The sequence below is a fragment of the Falco biarmicus genome, chromosome 12, assembly GCF_023638135.1.
Source record: "Falco biarmicus isolate bFalBia1 chromosome 12, bFalBia1.pri, whole genome shotgun sequence".
In the NCBI taxonomy this organism is placed as follows: Eukaryota; Metazoa; Chordata; class Aves; order Falconiformes; family Falconidae; genus Falco; species Falco biarmicus.
The window spans coordinates 15,897,173-15,914,141 of NC_079299.1; the positions used below are offsets into that span (position 1 = coordinate 15,897,173).

General features: G+C 53.5%; 1 protein-coding gene and 1 long non-coding RNA gene across 3 annotated transcripts; one reads left to right on the top strand and one right to left on the bottom strand.

Moving 5' to 3' along the window:
* Position 1: 1 nt before the first annotated feature.
* Positions 2–8,907, bottom strand: LOC130157692 (uncharacterized). Of its 2 annotated transcripts, XR_008824976.1 has the most exons (5): positions 8,227–8,905; positions 7,208–7,336; positions 6,750–7,011; positions 1,215–1,438; positions 2–228 (listed from the first exon to the last, which is right to left on the bottom strand). It is a non-coding gene; the product is annotated as an uncharacterized LOC130157692 (long non-coding RNA). The 2 variants fall into 2 exon arrangements; XR_008824975.1 differs by having other exon boundaries at positions 2–1,438; positions 8,227–8,907.
* Positions 8,908–11,516: 2,609 nt separating this feature from the next.
* Positions 11,517–16,359, top strand: SIX3 (SIX homeobox 3). Its single transcript, XM_056357836.1, has 2 exons — positions 11,517–12,603; positions 14,840–16,359. Exons 1-2 carry the CDS (start codon positions 11,837–11,839, stop codon positions 15,030–15,032), a joined length of 960 nt encoding a protein of 319 aa, XP_056213811.1. The 5' UTR covers positions 11,517–11,836; the 3' UTR covers positions 15,033–16,359.
* The last annotated feature ends 610 nt before the right edge of the window (positions 16,360–16,969 follow it).

The following is a 16,969-nucleotide window of genomic DNA, read 5'->3' on the forward strand; positions in this document are numbered from 1 at the left end:
GGGGGGTGGGGGGGTGGGGGGGGTGGTGTGTGAGCCCAAGATTACAATGGAGCTTTGTGCGTGGCGGAGCTGGGCTGGGCTGCCTTTGTTCCGAAATCCTGAGGGGGACTTGAACCTTTAGGACGCCCCCGGCCCTGCGGCCCCGGGGAGGAGCGGCTCTGTCCGACTTCTCCTTGTCCCCGCCGCGATCGCGGTGTTGCTTCGTCCACTTCTGCCCATCTGCAAAAGCTGGGATTTTATTCGCATTAAAAAAACAAACAAACAAACCACAAACTAACAGAAAAAAACGAATAATGGGAAAAGATGAAGCAGCGCGGTTGACTAAGCAGCAAGTCCCAGCGCGAGTTGGGGGCGCGGAGAGCTCAGCATAGTGCAGACCCACAGCTTAAGGAATCACTTTCCATGGGGGGAGATGGGAGATGGGGGGTGTTCTCTTATTTTGCTGCTCACAGCCTTCCCAGCGCAAATGAGGGGTACGCGGAGGAAGGGGAGCTTGGGGAACCTTCCCACCCCGCCCCGGTGCGCAGCAGGATGGGGGAGACCCGGGGGGTCTCAGGCACTGCCTGGGGCCCCCCGCAAGGTGGGTGTCCGGGCCCTGGGCCGGGACCCCATGGCACCCCGCGCTCCCGAGGGTCGCCCCCACCACCCCCTTCCCCACCGGGCGGGGAGAGGGAGGATGCTCCATAGCGTCCCAGAGCAAGGATCAGTATTACAAAGCTCAACCCCTCGGGGCGAGTGGAAACGGGGGGGCGGGGGGAGAATGCCGAAGTACTTTTTCTTTTTACAGAGCTGTGGAGAGCTCGTCCAGTCTGAATTAACAACGGCGTAAACCTAAAGCAACTACGAAACCGCCCTCCCCCCGCCCCAGCCCCAGCTCCCGGCATTAATATGGCGCCTGCGAGCGAGAGAAGCACTTTTCTCGATGTTTGGCAGTTGAAACGTGCTCCCTGAAGGTCACCCCAGGCGACGCGCCCGCTGGATGCCGCACAGGGCGAGGGCGCGGGCCGGGCCGGGCCGGCGGCAGCCCCCGCCGGGGACAACAGCGGCCCGCAGCACGGGGCCGGCTCCCACAGCCAGATGTGCCCCGGCTTGGCTTTTTTCAACACCTTTATCCTTCTGTGTGCTTAAGGGAGACGTACCCAGCTTCCCTTTCTATCGGGGGGGAGGGGGGGGGAACACACCAAAACACACACCCCCAAAATCCCCAAACAAACCGGGTCTCCGAGGGAGTAATTCCTTGTGCCTGGAAATTAAAAGGCTCCAATCTCCTATGTGACCCTGTTAAGACACGGGAGTGCTGTTCGCAGCTACTTTGGAGCAGCAGTCTCAGTTAGTTTGGAGGTCGGAGCTACTGTTCTTCGGAAGCGGGAGTGTCGTTCAGGAGGCAAACCCTGTCCCCGGAGCGGTGTGCGGGCTCCCTGCCCGCCGGCTGATGCACCTACCAAAGGAAGAGAGAGGCAGGGCTGCTAACGGCGCTGTTGAAATGTTCTCTGCTTTCTCCTACCGAGGGCTAAGCAAGGAACAAGCTTCTCTAGCTGCCCGAACAAAATGAGAAAGGTGATTTACTTTTTTTTCTTCCTCAAAATCTATCCTTGGCATTTGCGTCCCACTTGAGGAAAGTGTCTGGAAATACATCCCCCAAACTCGACCCACCATACTTGGCAATAATCCCCTTTTAAATCTTGGATCTTGCTACTACATTAGGTTCCGTGATATTGCATTCCAAAGAAAATAGACTGGGTATTAGAAGAGGAATCTCCTCTTCCTAATGAATATTTACCCTGAGGTCATTACATCCGTAATGGTCCTCGCTTAACTTACCTTCCTCCCCTGTTTCTCTGCTAGAGACTGTGATTTCAATCACAATGCCCTCGATTTTAAAGTGCCGTGTACCATTTAATGGCGGGGTGCAGGCAAGGTTAGAATATTATTGACTTCATGCAATATATAAGATGGATACATTTAAGACTTTTAACTTTTTGTTGCAATGACACGCTGTATTTTTATGAGATACCTATTATGCAGACAGAACCATTGTGCTGTAGCTGCCTCACAGTTGCTGGATCGTTTCTATCAGATGAAAGATTTTGAATAGTTTTCTTTCAACAATGCATCCTTTTGGTCTTGATACAAAGAATGTAGGCATGGTATACACTTAAACAGCTCTGTCACAGAGCAAGATTAAATAGAGTATATATCGAATGCTGTCTGCAGTATAATACGCACAGGGAACAGAATGGAGCTCCATCCGCCGCTGAAGGAGCCCATTAAGGTCTGATGTCCTGGGAGCATCTTCCAGATTTCCCTTATCTGTGATATTCGCTAAGCTGTTAAAAATCTTTACAGACGGGCTGTAAAATCGGCTGTTGCTCACGGAAAGACCGAGTTTGATAACGGAGCCTTGCAACAAAACCTGCTGCTGGCGCTGCGGTGAAGGGGCAAACTGCGCTCTACCTAGTCCCCCACGGCGGCGGCTGCCTGGCTGCTGCAGCGCCGGGGCAGCCCGGCCCGAGCCAGGCGGCTTCTCCCCACGCCCCCGCACTGGCTCAAGGGGGGGCCCCGTCCAACGCGGCCCCCGGTGCTCCCCGGCACCCTCAGCCCCGGCGGCGGCCCCGGGCCGGACAGTGGGCGGTGGCGGCGGGCGGACGGTGCCCGCGGCCGGCCGGTGCCGGTGCCGGGAGCGGGGGCGGGGGTGAAGCCGGGGGGATGCTCCGCGCCCGCAGCTCCCCCTCCGGTGCTCACTCGAGCGACTTGACCAAAGTGCACGTGCTGAGCCCAACTTTCCTCTCCCCCTTTCCCCAGCTTTGTGCTCTCCGCTGATTGAGTCCCCATATTAAGCTCGAGATCCTTTCTAAGCAACTGCTAAGAAGTCAAGAGCATCCTTGCTTGCTTTCTCTCCATGGCCTTTCATGCCCTCAATTTGTTATTCTACTGACACTTTTCTTAAAGTTAGCGCCTAGCATTGAAACATTAGCAACAAAAGCCCTGGAAAATCTCTCCCTCCTCGCCGCTAAATCCTCTAATGGGTCAGTGCGTGTCGAATTTTTATTTGATTTCCAATAATCTCTAGCACTTCAATACTAAACCTATCTCAGCCCAGCGCCTCACCTATGGGATATTTTTCAGCTTCGCTTTGGAAAGTGGAGACGCTCAGATTTCCTTCCACGTGCACCCACTAATTTATAAATGAGTGTATACAGCTGTCTTCGTATGTATCTATGTCTCTATATCTGCGGTAACACTTTCATTTTGTGTCAAAATAACATATCCTGTCACTCCACGCCAAAAGTATATTTCTCGAATGAAATAGCACCGCAAGCTGCATCTTCTTTATCAAACCTTCATTTCTGTTTTACCCAATTGTTAAATATCTTTTCATTTCTTTTCCCATTTTAAAATGTGTATTACAGTAATTGTTACTTGGAGGTCTTTTGTGTATCTATAGCTCCTTTGATTCATATCTTTTCCTTTCTTTTAATCTTGTTATGCGAAATTATATACATATTTCTCAGGAAATCCAAGGAGCATAACTTTATTAAATAAAAAACCTCCTAATCCTGGAGTTTAGCATCAAATATCAAATTTTTTTTTAGTACACGTTCCTAACCCATGTTTTTTGAATGAAGATCCCTAAGTCCACTTTACTACGCGGATTTTGTGAAATGATTCTTCAGCTCTCTGATTTAAATAAGTTTTAGTGTGAACCAAGAATGAACATTATCCTCTAACCTGAGGTCAAGTGAAGGGTGATTTACATGACAAAGAATAATGCCCATTTTGTCCAATATGAAACAACTTCACCTTCGGCATCATTAAGAAGAATTTAGCACTTTCAGGGCTTTGGGGGTTGGGGTTTTTTTTGGTAAATAGTTGGCTATGTATAGCGCAATTTCCCTTTTATAAATCACAATACAAAGGCCAACTTCTTGTGCTCTTGAATTTAGGCATTATTTTTATAGCCTTAAGTAGAGCGAATTTGCACCTGCTGGTATTTAAACTTTAACATATTAGCTAGGGAGGACTTATCAGCCCGGCGCACTGCCTGGAAACAAATTAACAATCTTCATTAAAGTAAAGGAAGGGGATGACGGGGGGTGGGGGGAGAGATGACCATCTTAAGACGTTCTCCCGGATCTCCCCGATCTATGCAGGTTCCGAGTGGATTGTTTGGGGTCCTTATAGCAGCAAAATTACCGCTTTACTCCCCCTCCCCCCAACACACACACTCGCTTCCAAATTTCTGCTGCTCTCCGGGCACTTTAACCCTCTCGATGCCTCCTTCCCCTCCGCCTGAGCGGTGCCCTGCAGGGGGAGGTTACGGGGAGGCAGGGGCACCTCGCTGCACTCCGGGGGCTCAGCCCCGGCGGCCCCCCGCGCCCCCCGCACCTCCCTTCGAAAGCGCTGCCCCCCAAATCAGGTTGTGCTCTTGGCGGTCTCCTCGCTCTCTTTTGTGGCCGTTTTCGGCTGAGCTCTCTCCCTCCCCTCCTGTCTCTCTCTCCCACACACACACACTCCACAAGAGCCCCTGAGGAAGTGATCTTAATCTAAATATCAAACTTACCGTCCGGAGGATCCTGCCTTTGAAAAGTTCTGCTCTGCTGGGTCTCAGAGTTAGAGAAACAACCGTCATCCCTCCTTTAGAGCTCAGGGCCGGGGAGAGGGGCTGCGGGCGGAGGGCCACGGGCGGGGAGCTCAGCTCCCCGGCTCTGCCCGCTCTGCGCCCCCCGGGCCGCGGGGCACCCAGACCCTCTTCCCCGCAGGCGGCTCCGGCGCGCTCGGGACGGGGCGAACCGGGCACCGGCCCCAGGATTTCTCCCGCCGACACGGGCGAGCGCACCTAGACGTGCCTCAGCGGGGGGGTCCCGCGGCGGGAGGGGGCCCCCGGGCAGAGCCCCGGGTCTGCCCGGCCGCCCGCTTCTTTGGGGCGGGGGGGGAGGGGGGGAGAGAGTTGGGGCGGGGGGGTGGGGGGTGTCGTGTGCTTGATCACAGCTACACGGGGAAAGTGGGAGCATTTCGTGTTTACAACCGGCTCCGGCTCGTAATGGTGAGATGTAGTTCAAGCAGTGCTCCTGTGTGTCGCGGGCTCTTAACCGGAGCTTTGCTCAGTCATTGAGAGCAATAGAAAGTATACGGAAATCAATATATAGACAGTGTGGAAGGCAGATAATGGATTCGAGTCAGTGAGTGTTATAATCTGCATTATGGGCTTCCTATTGTTTAGACTGAGCACAAATTTCCAAAGGGTGAGGTGTTGGGTTGGGGTTTTTTACCCCCTCTCTCTCTGCCTTCTTCTTCTCCTTTTTGGAGGGCTTTGTGTGCATAGGGGGAGGGGGAGTGTTAAATCCTCCTGCCACAATTATCAGAGTACCCCCCCTCTTCCCGCCCGCCCCATCTGATTTTAAAGGTAGTGCTTTCACGGCGAAGCTAATGACTTTCATTTAATTGAACATGCCCTGATGTAGCGGATTGTTCTCGCAGCCCTGCCGCCTTTGTTGCTTTTGGGGGGAAATAAAGCTAATCAAACCTTTTGTCACGGCCAAATTCTCCCTCAGGGTCTCCCAAACATTTGTTTGAATAATTCACCTCAAGAATTGAAAATACTAATTGATTTTAAAATGCTAGCCCGGAGGGACGGGGAGGTGGGGGGTTGGAGGGGATGTGGGGGGCTGGAAATTGGAGGCGAAGAGCAAACCTCTACCTGCCAGCGGCAAAGCCTCCGCAGCCGCTGCCCTCGCCGGGAGCCGGGGCCGGGCTGTGCCCCCCCCCCCCCCCCCCCCCCGGGACTGCGGAGCCCCCGCCGCTGCCGGCCGCACGCTCCGTCCCCTCCCTCGGCCTCTTCCCCCCCGCCCGCCACCGAACTGCGCCTGGTCACCTCGGTCTCGGATGCTCCGCTAAAGTGCCGGCGGTGGCAGGGGTGGGCTCCGCCGGGCGGGGAGGGGATCCCGGTCCGGGCGCCTCGGCCCCATTCAGGGAAGAATTTTGATGCGATTCATTAGAAGTAACGAGTTGACATAAGGTAAATCTACATCGAGGGGGCCTTTCTTTGAGTGCATGGGGAAGCTTCATTAACCATCGCTAACAAGGCGTGCAAATGCTCTGATTGGGCAGCTTTCTTGTAACGCCAGGGCCTTAGCAGGATGCCCACCTAATGAGGGTCACTACAAGAGACTGATAAAATATTCAAATTTTCCGTCGCACCAGGAACTTTGTACTAAAGGAGAAAGTTGAGGCAACTGTGTGCTTGTTTACCTTGGGAAGGCACACTCGGGGGAGAAGGCATCTAGCTCTGACATCTCCATCTCCCGGAGAAGCCCCGAGCTGGATGGTAGCTGCTTTTTGGACATTTGTTTGTTAAATTCGTCGACAGATTTCCTCCCGCCTTCCCTCGTTTTCCCCCGGTCTAATTATGTTTCTCCGGGCTTTAATTCGCTGATAAATAAGTAACTTGTATGCAGGATACCACGCTTTTTTCTTTTTCTCTCTTTTTTTTTTTTTTTCTTGAAGAAGAATTATTAAAATCAGCCTGATGGCTTTAATGATACGTCAATCATTTCAAAGTTGCTGCTTGTTGCTAATATGTCAGCCTCTGTACACATCACCGCTACTTCCCTCGCTGCCGCGTTTAAAGGCTGTCCCCTCCTCCCCCCGCAATTTGTTTCTTCAAGTTTTCATTGCTAGGTTACGATTTCTAATTAGAGCTAAGTATTTCACTTAATATTTAATTTAGACGCCCAGCACATATATCATACCTAGATCAGTCAATCAAGTGTCCCTTGTTGATAATGCTACATCATTAGGAGTTGTGTTTAATTCAGGAGCAAGCGACTGCACGGCTGCTGCTACTGCTGCTACAGGGCAGGTAACTTTCGGCTGACGGGAGCTGCCAGCAGATCCAGAGGGATGCGGGGAAGCAGCCCAGCCCGGCGGCTGAGCCTCCATCGCCTCCTCGGGAAAGTTTGCTGCTTCCCAAGCCGGCATCTCGCCACGGAGGCAAGCCGCACTCTTTTTCTCCTTCCTTTAACAACAACAAAAAATAATCAAAAAACCACTCATGTTTTCGTCCTCCAACCTCTGTGTTTATGCAAAATAAAGTGGGGAGGGGGGGTGCCCAAAAGTTTGACTTAGAAGCTGGACCACTTTTTGGACCAGTAATAAAATACTCCCCTCGTCTCCTTAATCCAATCCAAACCGTTAAAAAAAATATCACTTGCCCACTTGTTCCTTAGCACGACCGGTACAGCACACATGGCATCGACAGGGCTGCATTACAGGAGCCGCATGGGCCACATCTCATACACCCATCAAATACGCGTCCATGTATCTCGGGAAATCGTGACTAGAAGAAGAAGGAGAGGAAGAAAGAGAGAGGGAAAGAGGGAAGGGAGGAGGAGGATAGCTGTGTTTGTAAAGACAGCATCAGTGCAAAATTGTCAGCCCTTGCCAGTGAAGACTGACAAAGTTTCAATTAAATAGTAATAATAATAATAATAAGCCTAAGAAGACCAACACGATGGGCTCTCCTTTACCTGCCCCGGGCTCTCCCTCTCTCCCCCCATCGCCTTCCCCCTCGCCGCGGCCGCGGTGCTGCATTTTCCGCTCGTCGGTACCTCGACCGCAACGCCCCCAGCCCCATCTGAACCCCTGTCTCCCCCGATAAAAAAATAATCAGCCCTTGCAAGCGTCGACTGAGTCACTCCCGAGTCAGGATTAAGGGGCACTAACTAGGCAGCAGAAAATCTCAGCCTCCTGGGAGCGACCATCAAAACAAGCAGTGAAATAAAAGAGCTTTCCTCTCTGCTTCCCTTCCTCTGCCCGGAAAAGTCCTCCAGGTTGGCAGCCCGACACACACACACGCACACACACGCACACAACTTCGCAGGGCTCCCTCCAGAAGAGAGCACCGGCTTGTCCTGGTTTATTTAGGGGGAGGTTTGGGGGGGGCGGCGGGGGGGGGGGGGGAGCTGCTCCCCTGCCCTGCAGAGCCACATGTCATTCTAGCAGCTGAAACAATGAATCGTGTGGGATCAAGCAAGATTGACTGGAAACGGACGGCAGGCTCCCCAGCCCGGGGAAGACGGCTGTCGGTAGCGAGGGGGGGGACCCCGCCTGCCACCGCCCCGGACCCCCGAGCCCCAGCGCGGGGGTGAGGAAGGGCGGGGGGGACCGCGGCAGCGCACCCCCGGGGGGCTCCCCCGCGGGACCTCCGCCTGCCCGTAACAAACTTACAGGATCCGGAAAGGATTTTCCCAGCCGAGAGGGCAGCCTCCGTCCGGCCCCGGCCGCCGCCGCGCTCCCGCTGCCGCCGGCCGCGCCCGGCCCCGCATCCCGCTGCGCGCGCGGCTCCGCGCTGCCCCGCGCGCCCCTCCGCGCCCGCTCCGCGCCGCTGCGCGCTGCCGCCGCTGCGCCCGCCCGGCTGCGGCTCGGCGCCCGGCTGGTCCGGGCTCGGCATTAGCCGATCCCATTGACAGTTTGCAGCCAGCAGCTGCAGTCATTAAAAGCCATTTACACCCTGGCCTCCTCACACAAAGCTGGAGCGCCAACAATTATCTGCTTGCACATTTCAGGACATGAGAGTGTGTCCCTAACAGGCTTAGGGGAGCGCTGAATCCCCGGCCGGGCTGGGCGAGCACCGGCTCCGCTCCCCGAGGTCTGGCTAACGACCACCGCGCCTCCGTGACCCGCGCCGGCGAGCCGCGGGAGCAGAGGCGACCGTTTTGGGATGCTGGCTCCGTCCCTGCCGGGGCTGCCGGCTGGCAGAGCCCTGCGCTGGGCGTCCGCGGGCGCAGGGAGGAGCGCGGGCTGCAGGGAGCCCTTGGCATCAGCTGAGAGGCACATCAGGGTTGTGGGTTTGCTGGGCTTTGAACACACAGGCACGCACGCAGAGCAGACGTGCATTGAAATGCCCTACAGAAGGGTATTTTGGAAGACATTTGCACCAGAAATGCAGTTGTATGTTTCTTATGTCTGGGGAAAAGAGAGAAAGGGGGGGAGAGAGGGGAGAGAGAGAGAAAGAAAGAAAGAAAGACTATATATTGAAGCTCTGAAAGGTTCACCAGGAATTCTAACAGAGGGATGCAACCTACAGGCAAACGACCAGTGTATGATAGTCTGGGAGATTAAAAAAAAAAAAAAAAAAAAAAAAAAAAGCCGGTTTTGTTATTATTCTGGAAATACATTTTAAGGTAGTTTAATTTGCAGCTTGAAGAAAAATGGAATCAAATATTAAGAAACTCCCGCAGGAATTCCCCCCACCCTCCCCTCTGTAATCCTTTACATAAAAGGAAAGGATTACAAAGAAAAAGATTTTGTGTGTATGTGTATTAAAATCTTTGGCTAAACATATTGTTGTCCAATTAATACCTCCAAGTCGATTTGTAGAGGGGCTGAGAAGTCTCCTTCCCTCCTTAGCTGTGCAACTGGAAATATGAGCCAGGGAGGGAGGGAGGGGAAAAAAGAACTTTTCCCCAAGTCTGTTAACAGAAGTGTTTAAGCAGATCACTAAAAATTAAGAGGGCGAGTTATTTCCATTAAGACTATGAAGCCATGTAGCACACCGATGACAGTTTAGTGGAAATCAGATGAATGTGTAATACAGCGAGCTTCTTCCAGTCCAGCAGCTCTTCCAACTGGACCTATTCATCTGCCACTTGGAATTATTTCACGAGGAGTGCGCTGTGAAAGGATCACAACCAGTTTGGAGCCCTGCTAAAGAACTTCTACCACCCATAGCAGTATTATTACTATCCTTCGGATAGGGCAAGTCACGCTATGTTTTCACATTTTAATTGTAATATCTCTCTCCCCCCCTCTCTCTTTCCCTCCATTGATGTCTGAAAGTAGTTTGGGCTCCAAGCCTCACCCCTCGATCTCCATCGGAATGCAGAAAAGATCTTTAAAAAAGTTTTGAATTCCTCAATGATTTTTCTTCTAGAAAGGCGGCTTAGGATAATTATTTCAGCTTTATTGAGGGCAGATTAGTTGAAGTCTGGATGCTGCGTTTCAATACTCGTTGTACATGCCTTTACAATGTCGGTATTGTTTGCTACTGTGTGTGAACCTATTCAAAATATACACTTTTTAACACCAAGCAAAGTCCTGTCTAAATATACACAGTAAGTCTGGAAAGATGTCCATGACCCGTACAAATCTCTGTAAATCACACTTCCATAGCTACAGAAACTAAACAAAAGAGTTACCAGCTCAAGATGCTGATTAAATCTTCTTAAAAGCAACATACCTAATAATAAATATAGTTGCATGGTAGCAAGGTCTGGCGACCCAGTTAGGTCTGACTGAGGGATGGACTCAAACCACCACAGAGATTTTCCTTGCTCCCAATTTAAAAAAAAAAAAAAAAAAAAAAAAAAAATCTGGGTTTCTGGGTTCAAACCCACTTTTGCTCTCCTCCCTTTCCTCCTCCCCGCACAGAAGCCCTGCATGTTCGGGGCAGAAATTGCGGGGAAAAGGAGAGGTGCGGTGTAAAACCTCAGCGGGTTTGGGGGTGAGGACCACCCTTGCAAGGTCGCCGGGCTCCGGAGAAAGGAAGGGGCGAGAGGAGGTGAGGAGAGTGGGAGGAGGAAAGCCAGAAGGAAAGAAAAATAAAGTGGAGAGAGGGAAGAGAAAGGAGAGGGAAAGGGAAGGCGAGAAGGAGCTGGAGGGCGGGGGAAGCCAGGCGTGGGACGGGGGAGGCAGCGAGCGGGGCGCCGCCGGAGCTGGGCGCGGAGCGGGGCGCGGAGCCGGGCGCGGAGCGGAACTGCCGGAGCGGGTCCGGGCTGGGCGCCCTGCGCGGCGCTCGGCCGAGCCTCCGCGGAACTCCGCGGGCGGCGGATCCCTCCTTCCGCGGAGAGAGGCTGGGAGCAGGAGAGGGGAGGAGAGGAGAGAGACTCTTCAGGGAACCAGGGCTGAACCCAGCCTGTACTGTATGTGCCTGCTTCTGGGAGGGTCACCGGCGTGAGGATGGGTCTAATGATCTCATCTTTCTTTTCTTCCCCGGCACTATTAGTGCTCAGATAGGCAGAATGAAGTGAAACTACGTGCAAATCATGTGTAAATTGTCTCAGTTAGGAGCCCTTTATCCGAACGTGTATCCCAGCCTGGCCCATTTACTTTTCCCCCATATCTCCTTTAGCTTTAACGAGGCTCGTTAAGATCACAATAATATTCCACCCTCTAATTGCTCATCCCATTCAACAAATATGTGCACACTGCTTTTCGCATTATTTGATCCCTTATTTAGGAGGGGTGTGGAGAGGGAGGGGGGAGAGACAGGGAGAAGGGGAAGTGCTGAGATTAGGAGTTGCAAAGATTAAGAAGAAAAAAAAAAAAAGAAACCACAAACCAGGCTTTTCCACCAACCGCCCCGCTTCCCTCCCCCCCCGCGCATTTGGGTGAAGTGGTAAAAACCTTCCTTACGTACTCCGTAATGATTGGCAGGGCTGACAGTGATTGGCAGGGGCTGCCATGGCAACGCCACAACGACACTCAGGAGACCAATAGAAAAGCGAAACAAAATGTTTCAGCGCTGCACTCACTGTGGATTTAGGGGAGATATTATGAGGCTGTTGTCATTAGGGCGATTGCTGTTGAATCACTGAATCCTGACTCGGCGGCGGCGCGGGGCCGGGTGTGTGTGAGTGCGTGTGCGTGTGTGTGTGTGCGTGAGCGCGTGTGCGTGTGCCCGCGTGTGCATGTGAGTGTGTGTGCCCCCGTGCCTCTATGTGGCTGTGTGTGCGTGTGCGGGTGTGGATGCGTGCGCGGTGCGTGTGCCCTTTCCTCCCTTCTTCCTCCCTTTCTTTCTTTTCTCCTTGATTTATCTTCCCCTCTCCCCGGTCATCCCATGGTGTTCAGGTCCCCGCTAGAGCTTTATCCCACCCATTTCTTCTTGCCAAACTTCGCCGCCGACCCGCACCACCGCTCCCTCCTTCTCGCCAGCGGCGGCGGCGGCGGCGGCAGCGGCAGCGGCTCGGGCTGCAGCCCCGGTGCCGGCGGCGGTGGAGGCGGCAGCTCCCGGGCACCCCACGAAGAGTTGTCAATGTTTCAGCTGCCCACACTCAACTTCTCCCCGGAGCAAGTGGCCAGCGTCTGCGAGACGCTGGAGGAGACTGGAGACATAGAGAGGCTGGGGAGGTTCCTCTGGTCGCTGCCGGTGGCGCCGGGGGCATGCGAGGCCATCAACAAGCACGAGTCCATCCTCCGCGCCCGGGCAGTGGTGGCCTTCCACACGGGCAACTTCCGAGACCTCTACCACATCCTGGAGAACCACAAATTCACCAAGGAGTCCCACGGCAAGTTGCAGGCCATGTGGCTCGAAGCGCACTACCAGGAGGCCGAGAAGCTAAGGGGTCGCCCGCTGGGGCCGGTTGATAAATACAGGGTGAGGAAGAAGTTTCCGCTGCCCAGGACCATTTGGGATGGCGAGCAGAAGACGCACTGCTTCAAGGAGAGGACTCGCAGCCTCCTGAGGGAGTGGTACCTGCAGGACCCTTACCCCAACCCCAGCAAGAAAAGGGAACTGGCTCAGGCCACGGGGCTCACCCCCACGCAAGTAGGCAACTGGTTCAAAAACCGAAGGCAAAGAGACAGAGCGGCGGCGGCTAAGAACAGGTCAGTGGGGCTGCGGGCCCCCGCTCCGGGGCGGGGGGCGAGGTGGGCGGCGGGGCCCCGCGGGCGGCCGCGCTCCGCACCGTGGCTCGGCGGCCGCCCGGCCGGCAGCGCGCCTCTGCCTCTGCTTTCCTCCTCCTCCTCCTCTTCGTCCTCCTCCTCTCCATCACCGCCACCGTGAGCAATCCGTGCCCCCGCCGGGCGGGTAGGTCTGCTCCCGGCAGCCGCAGGGACGCGGCGGGGGCCGGCACGGCTCAAAGTTGCCCGGCGCGCCCCAAGCCCTGCCCGGGCTCCCCACGGGCTCCCGGGGTGCGGGCCGGGCTGGGGCTCCCCGCGGGCGTGGGCAGCTCCGGTCGCGTGTGTGTGTGCGCGTGTGTGCGGGCGCGGCGGCGGCGGGGGCAGAGCCCGGCTCTCCCTGCGCCCTGGCCGCGGCGGCGGCCGTGAAACCCCACGGCCCCGGGTCGGTGGGCTCTGGCTTTGCTTTCTGCTCGTGGGGATCTGCGCCTGGCCTGGCCCGCCGAAGGGCCGAGGCGGGCTGTGCGATCCGGGGTTGCTGCGGAGCGGGCGGCTCCGCTCCAATTGTTCGTGCTCTCTGCATGCGCGGCGGGACCGGCGCAGGCACACGCGGACCCCGGAGCTGTTTGGCTCTGGGAGAAAGAGGGGAAAAAAGCCTTTAAGGGATCGGGAAACCTCTTTTTCCCCCCCATCCCCATTTCTGTTTACACCACATGGCGACCTGGCCCTCCGGTCGTGTGTTTCCTGTGCATTTACGCTTGCATTTATTTGCGTGCTTCTCGGTGTCTTTTTTTTTTTTAATATATATTTCTGCTTTGCCATGATAAAAACGAGGCACCCTTCTTTCTTTCTTTCTTTTTTTTCTTCGTCACCCTCCGTAAAAGTTATTTTGCAAATGAAAATGGACCCTTAATCTAGCTTGACGCATTGTTTTTATTTTAATTTAAGTCCGGCTACCGCTGTAAGGGTGTAAACAAAACTTCTTGCTCTTGTAAATGCTGTCTCGTAAATTCCTCCTAATTATAGCACTGGTGCTATTGATTCTAGATTCTGTAGGAGAAATGCAACCTAAAAGTGCCTCGCCATTTAATTTCCATTAAATGGAGAACAGATCAGCTTAGGACTGTAAATAAACAGAAGTTGCCTACGGATGCTTTTGTTGACTCAGCGCTGTTGACAGCAGATGAATGCACCAGGAATCGTAAATGGGTAAAAAATCAAAGACGCTGAAATTAGAGAACTTAAAATAATGAGAAATGTGGAATAAACCGGCTGCATTTTTCTGTCCTTTGCAGGCAGTTAAATAAAAACATCCCGGTGAGAAGCAGTTGAGCGAAGAGTGTATTTTGATTCACACTGGCAATGCTAGGCGCTAGAGGTTGTGGCCGGCTGCTCAGTCCAGGGGCATTTAGGTCTTTTCCTTGAATCAGGCTTCCTCTGGGTTTCGGGCAGAATAAACGGGCGCAGAGGATGATTCGCAACACGCGGGGGAACCTAAAAATTATTTATTGCCTTTTAAAAAAAATAATAGTGTTCAACGGCAATGTACCGTTGAGTGTTGACGGTGAAAGGACCGGCACTTTAAAGCTGATTTTGGCTTTCAGATGGAAAAGGGACTTAAATTTCGAGCGGAGAGAAGCGCTGTGTTCCGCAATCGCCCTCTTCCATTTTATCCCCGCGCTGCGCCCACGGGACGGGACCTCGCCCCGGTCCCGCCGCAGGGCCGGAGCGTTTCCCTGTGCCCTGGAAACAGCGGGGCAGCCACTCGCCAGAGCACAAAACGCGGATCCTGCGGGATTCTTTCCCGCTTCAGAGCGGGCGTGTGGCAGCTTTCTGCGGTGGCCAAGCGTTTCGGGAGCCCGCACGGCCACGCTTTTCTCCTAGGCCCGCGGTACTGCGGGGTGAGCGGCCCGTCTGGGGGAAGGGCGGGCGCTGCCCGTCTTTCCCAAACCACGGGGCAGGGAACGGCTTCTGCCCCCGGCCCCCGGCCACCTGAGACCCCTGCAGCTGCCTTGGCGCTGTGTGCCACCCCGGGGCGGCCTGCCCCGGCGGCGCGGGGGAGCCCCGGCCAGGGCGCACGGCTCGGCCCTGCGGGGCTGCGGGGGCTCCGCGGGACGGCGGCCGGGCCGGGGCCGCGGGGCGGTGCGCGGGCGGGCGCCGTGCCCCGGCGCGGCCGGTGTCTCAGAGGGGCTGTGCTGTTGTTTTGTCTCCCGGCGCGATGCAGGCTCCAGCACCAGGCGATAGGACAGAGCGGCATGCGGTCGCTGGCAGAGCCCGGCTGCCCGACACACAGCTCGGCCGAGTCTCCGTCCACGGCGGCCAGCCCGACCACCAGCGTCTCCAGTTTGACAGAAAGAGCCGAGACGGGCACCTCCATCCTCTCGGTAACCTCCAGCGACTCGGAATGTGATGTATGATATCGGAAAACAAACAAACAAACAAACAAAAAAAATCCAAATCCAAACAGCCAAGCACCCTCTCCCCGACTCGAGCAAAACAAACCGAGGCAACCTAGAATCAGGACACACACACGCGTGCACGCACACACACAGCCGGGAGGAAAGAAAAGGCCAAACCCGACCCAAACATAATAGCAAACAAACAGACAGGGATCAGAGAATCCACCACCACCACCGTCAGCCAACACCACCACCAAGAGATGGAGCTAAAACTTCAACAGTCACAAACGCTGGTGCTGCAGCGGGAGGGGTGGGGGGGTGGGGCGGGAAATAATAATTATTATATATATAAAAAGAAAAAAAAAAGAAAAAAAAACAAAGCAAAAGTGACAATTGTATTCTTTTTAGGACAAGCACGATTTCTCCTTTGCGCTTTTCCATGGACGCATTTCACCCACTTGCATGATGATGATAATTAAATTTATATCTGGGAAAAAATATTCTCTATAGTAAAGGAAAACAAACAGAAACCAGACAAACAAATACAAACTCCGATCGAATTTGTACAAAAACAAAAAATGAAAAAAATTAAAAAGGAACTCCTTGAAGAGGGAAATAACAAATGTTTATCGCCTTTTTGTTGGTCCTATTTCTCTCTCTTTCTCTCTCCCTCTCCCTTTCTCTCTGTTTATTTGGTTGTTGGTTGTTTTTTTTTTTAAGTCCAAGTGATGGTCCAGCCAAGATGCAATTTTCTGTTTTTTTGTTCAGCAGACAATCATTCTATTCGTAAGCACCTTTTTTTCTACACTTCTGTCACTGCCTGTGTGGGTACTGGTTATAAATGTGGAAAAAGAATAGTTATGACTGTAACAGATTTTTATTTTTATTTCAAAATTTTATATGAATTATGTATATCTTAATGATGCGGTCATTTTCCCAGTTTGTAATATATGTGTAGAAATGCTTGTATATGATATTTGCTCTACTCTTTCTTTCTTCCTCCCCCTTCTCTATCTATCTCCCTCCCACCTTTTCTCTCTCTCTCTCTCCTTTTTATTTTCCTTGACTCGGTGTTCCTTGCACAAACTTAGCTGTCAAGATCTGACGTGCTAGGTTTTCAAAAGGGACCTCAGCGATAGAAAAAAAAAAGGAAAAAGAAAAAAAAAAGCTTAGGGTGCAACTGTAGTATCTTATGCAAAAGCTATTTTGAGTATTTCATAGCAGCTTTGGGGGGTCTCTTCTTAAACTCCACGTAGGACGCTTAAACTATTGTTTCCTTAAACTGCGTGTTTATCTATATGTACAAACTTTCTAAATCAAATACAGTATTCCATTTTCTTATCTATCCAGCGATGTTGGTGTTTTTGTCCGCCACGGAAAAACACGCCCTCCCCGTGGACGCTTCGCCCCACGCCCTGCCCCGCCGCGGCTCCGGCCTGCCCCGGCTCGGCGTGACGCCACGGAGAGGATCTGGGGGGACAGGGGAGGCCACGGGCGGCAGCGGGGACACCGGGCTGCAATAGCAGCGGCGACGCGGGGCACGGCCGTGTCCCTCCGGGTCCCCTGCGCCGCCCCGTGCTCCAGTCCTTCCCCGGCCGCCTCCCCCCCGCCCCCCCTCTGCCCCCCTGTCCTTTTTTTGTGCACTCCGAGCTGAAAGGCTCCCCCGGCCGCCTGTCTGCAGGTCCGGGTGTCTCCAGAGAACGGTTAAGACATTTCAGGATTTGTTTTGTAGCTTTAAATGAAAACAAAAACATAAACTCCTCGCCCTAAGCAGGCTGCAGCTCCTCCCCTCGAATCCAGAGTATATTGTAATGTGCTGAAAGAAGCCTTTATTTGCATGACTAACAGTATTTCAGCATTTTTCTTTTTTTTTCTTTTCTTTTTTTTTTCTTTTCCTTTTTTTTTTTTTTTATTAAAGTTTTACTTTGCCCCGAGCAGATTATTCAGCCATGAAT

Bases quoted from the DNA above. Each gene is read 5' to 3' on its own strand.
- SIX3 (XM_056357836.1), top strand. From the start codon at position 11,837: ATGGTGTTCAGGTCCCCGCTAGAGCTTTATCCCACCCATTTCTTCTTG. The intron at 12,604-14,839 runs GTCAGTGGGGCT...GGCGCGATGCAG, and splicing joins GCGGCGGCGGCTAAGAACAG to GCTCCAGCACCAGGCGATAG.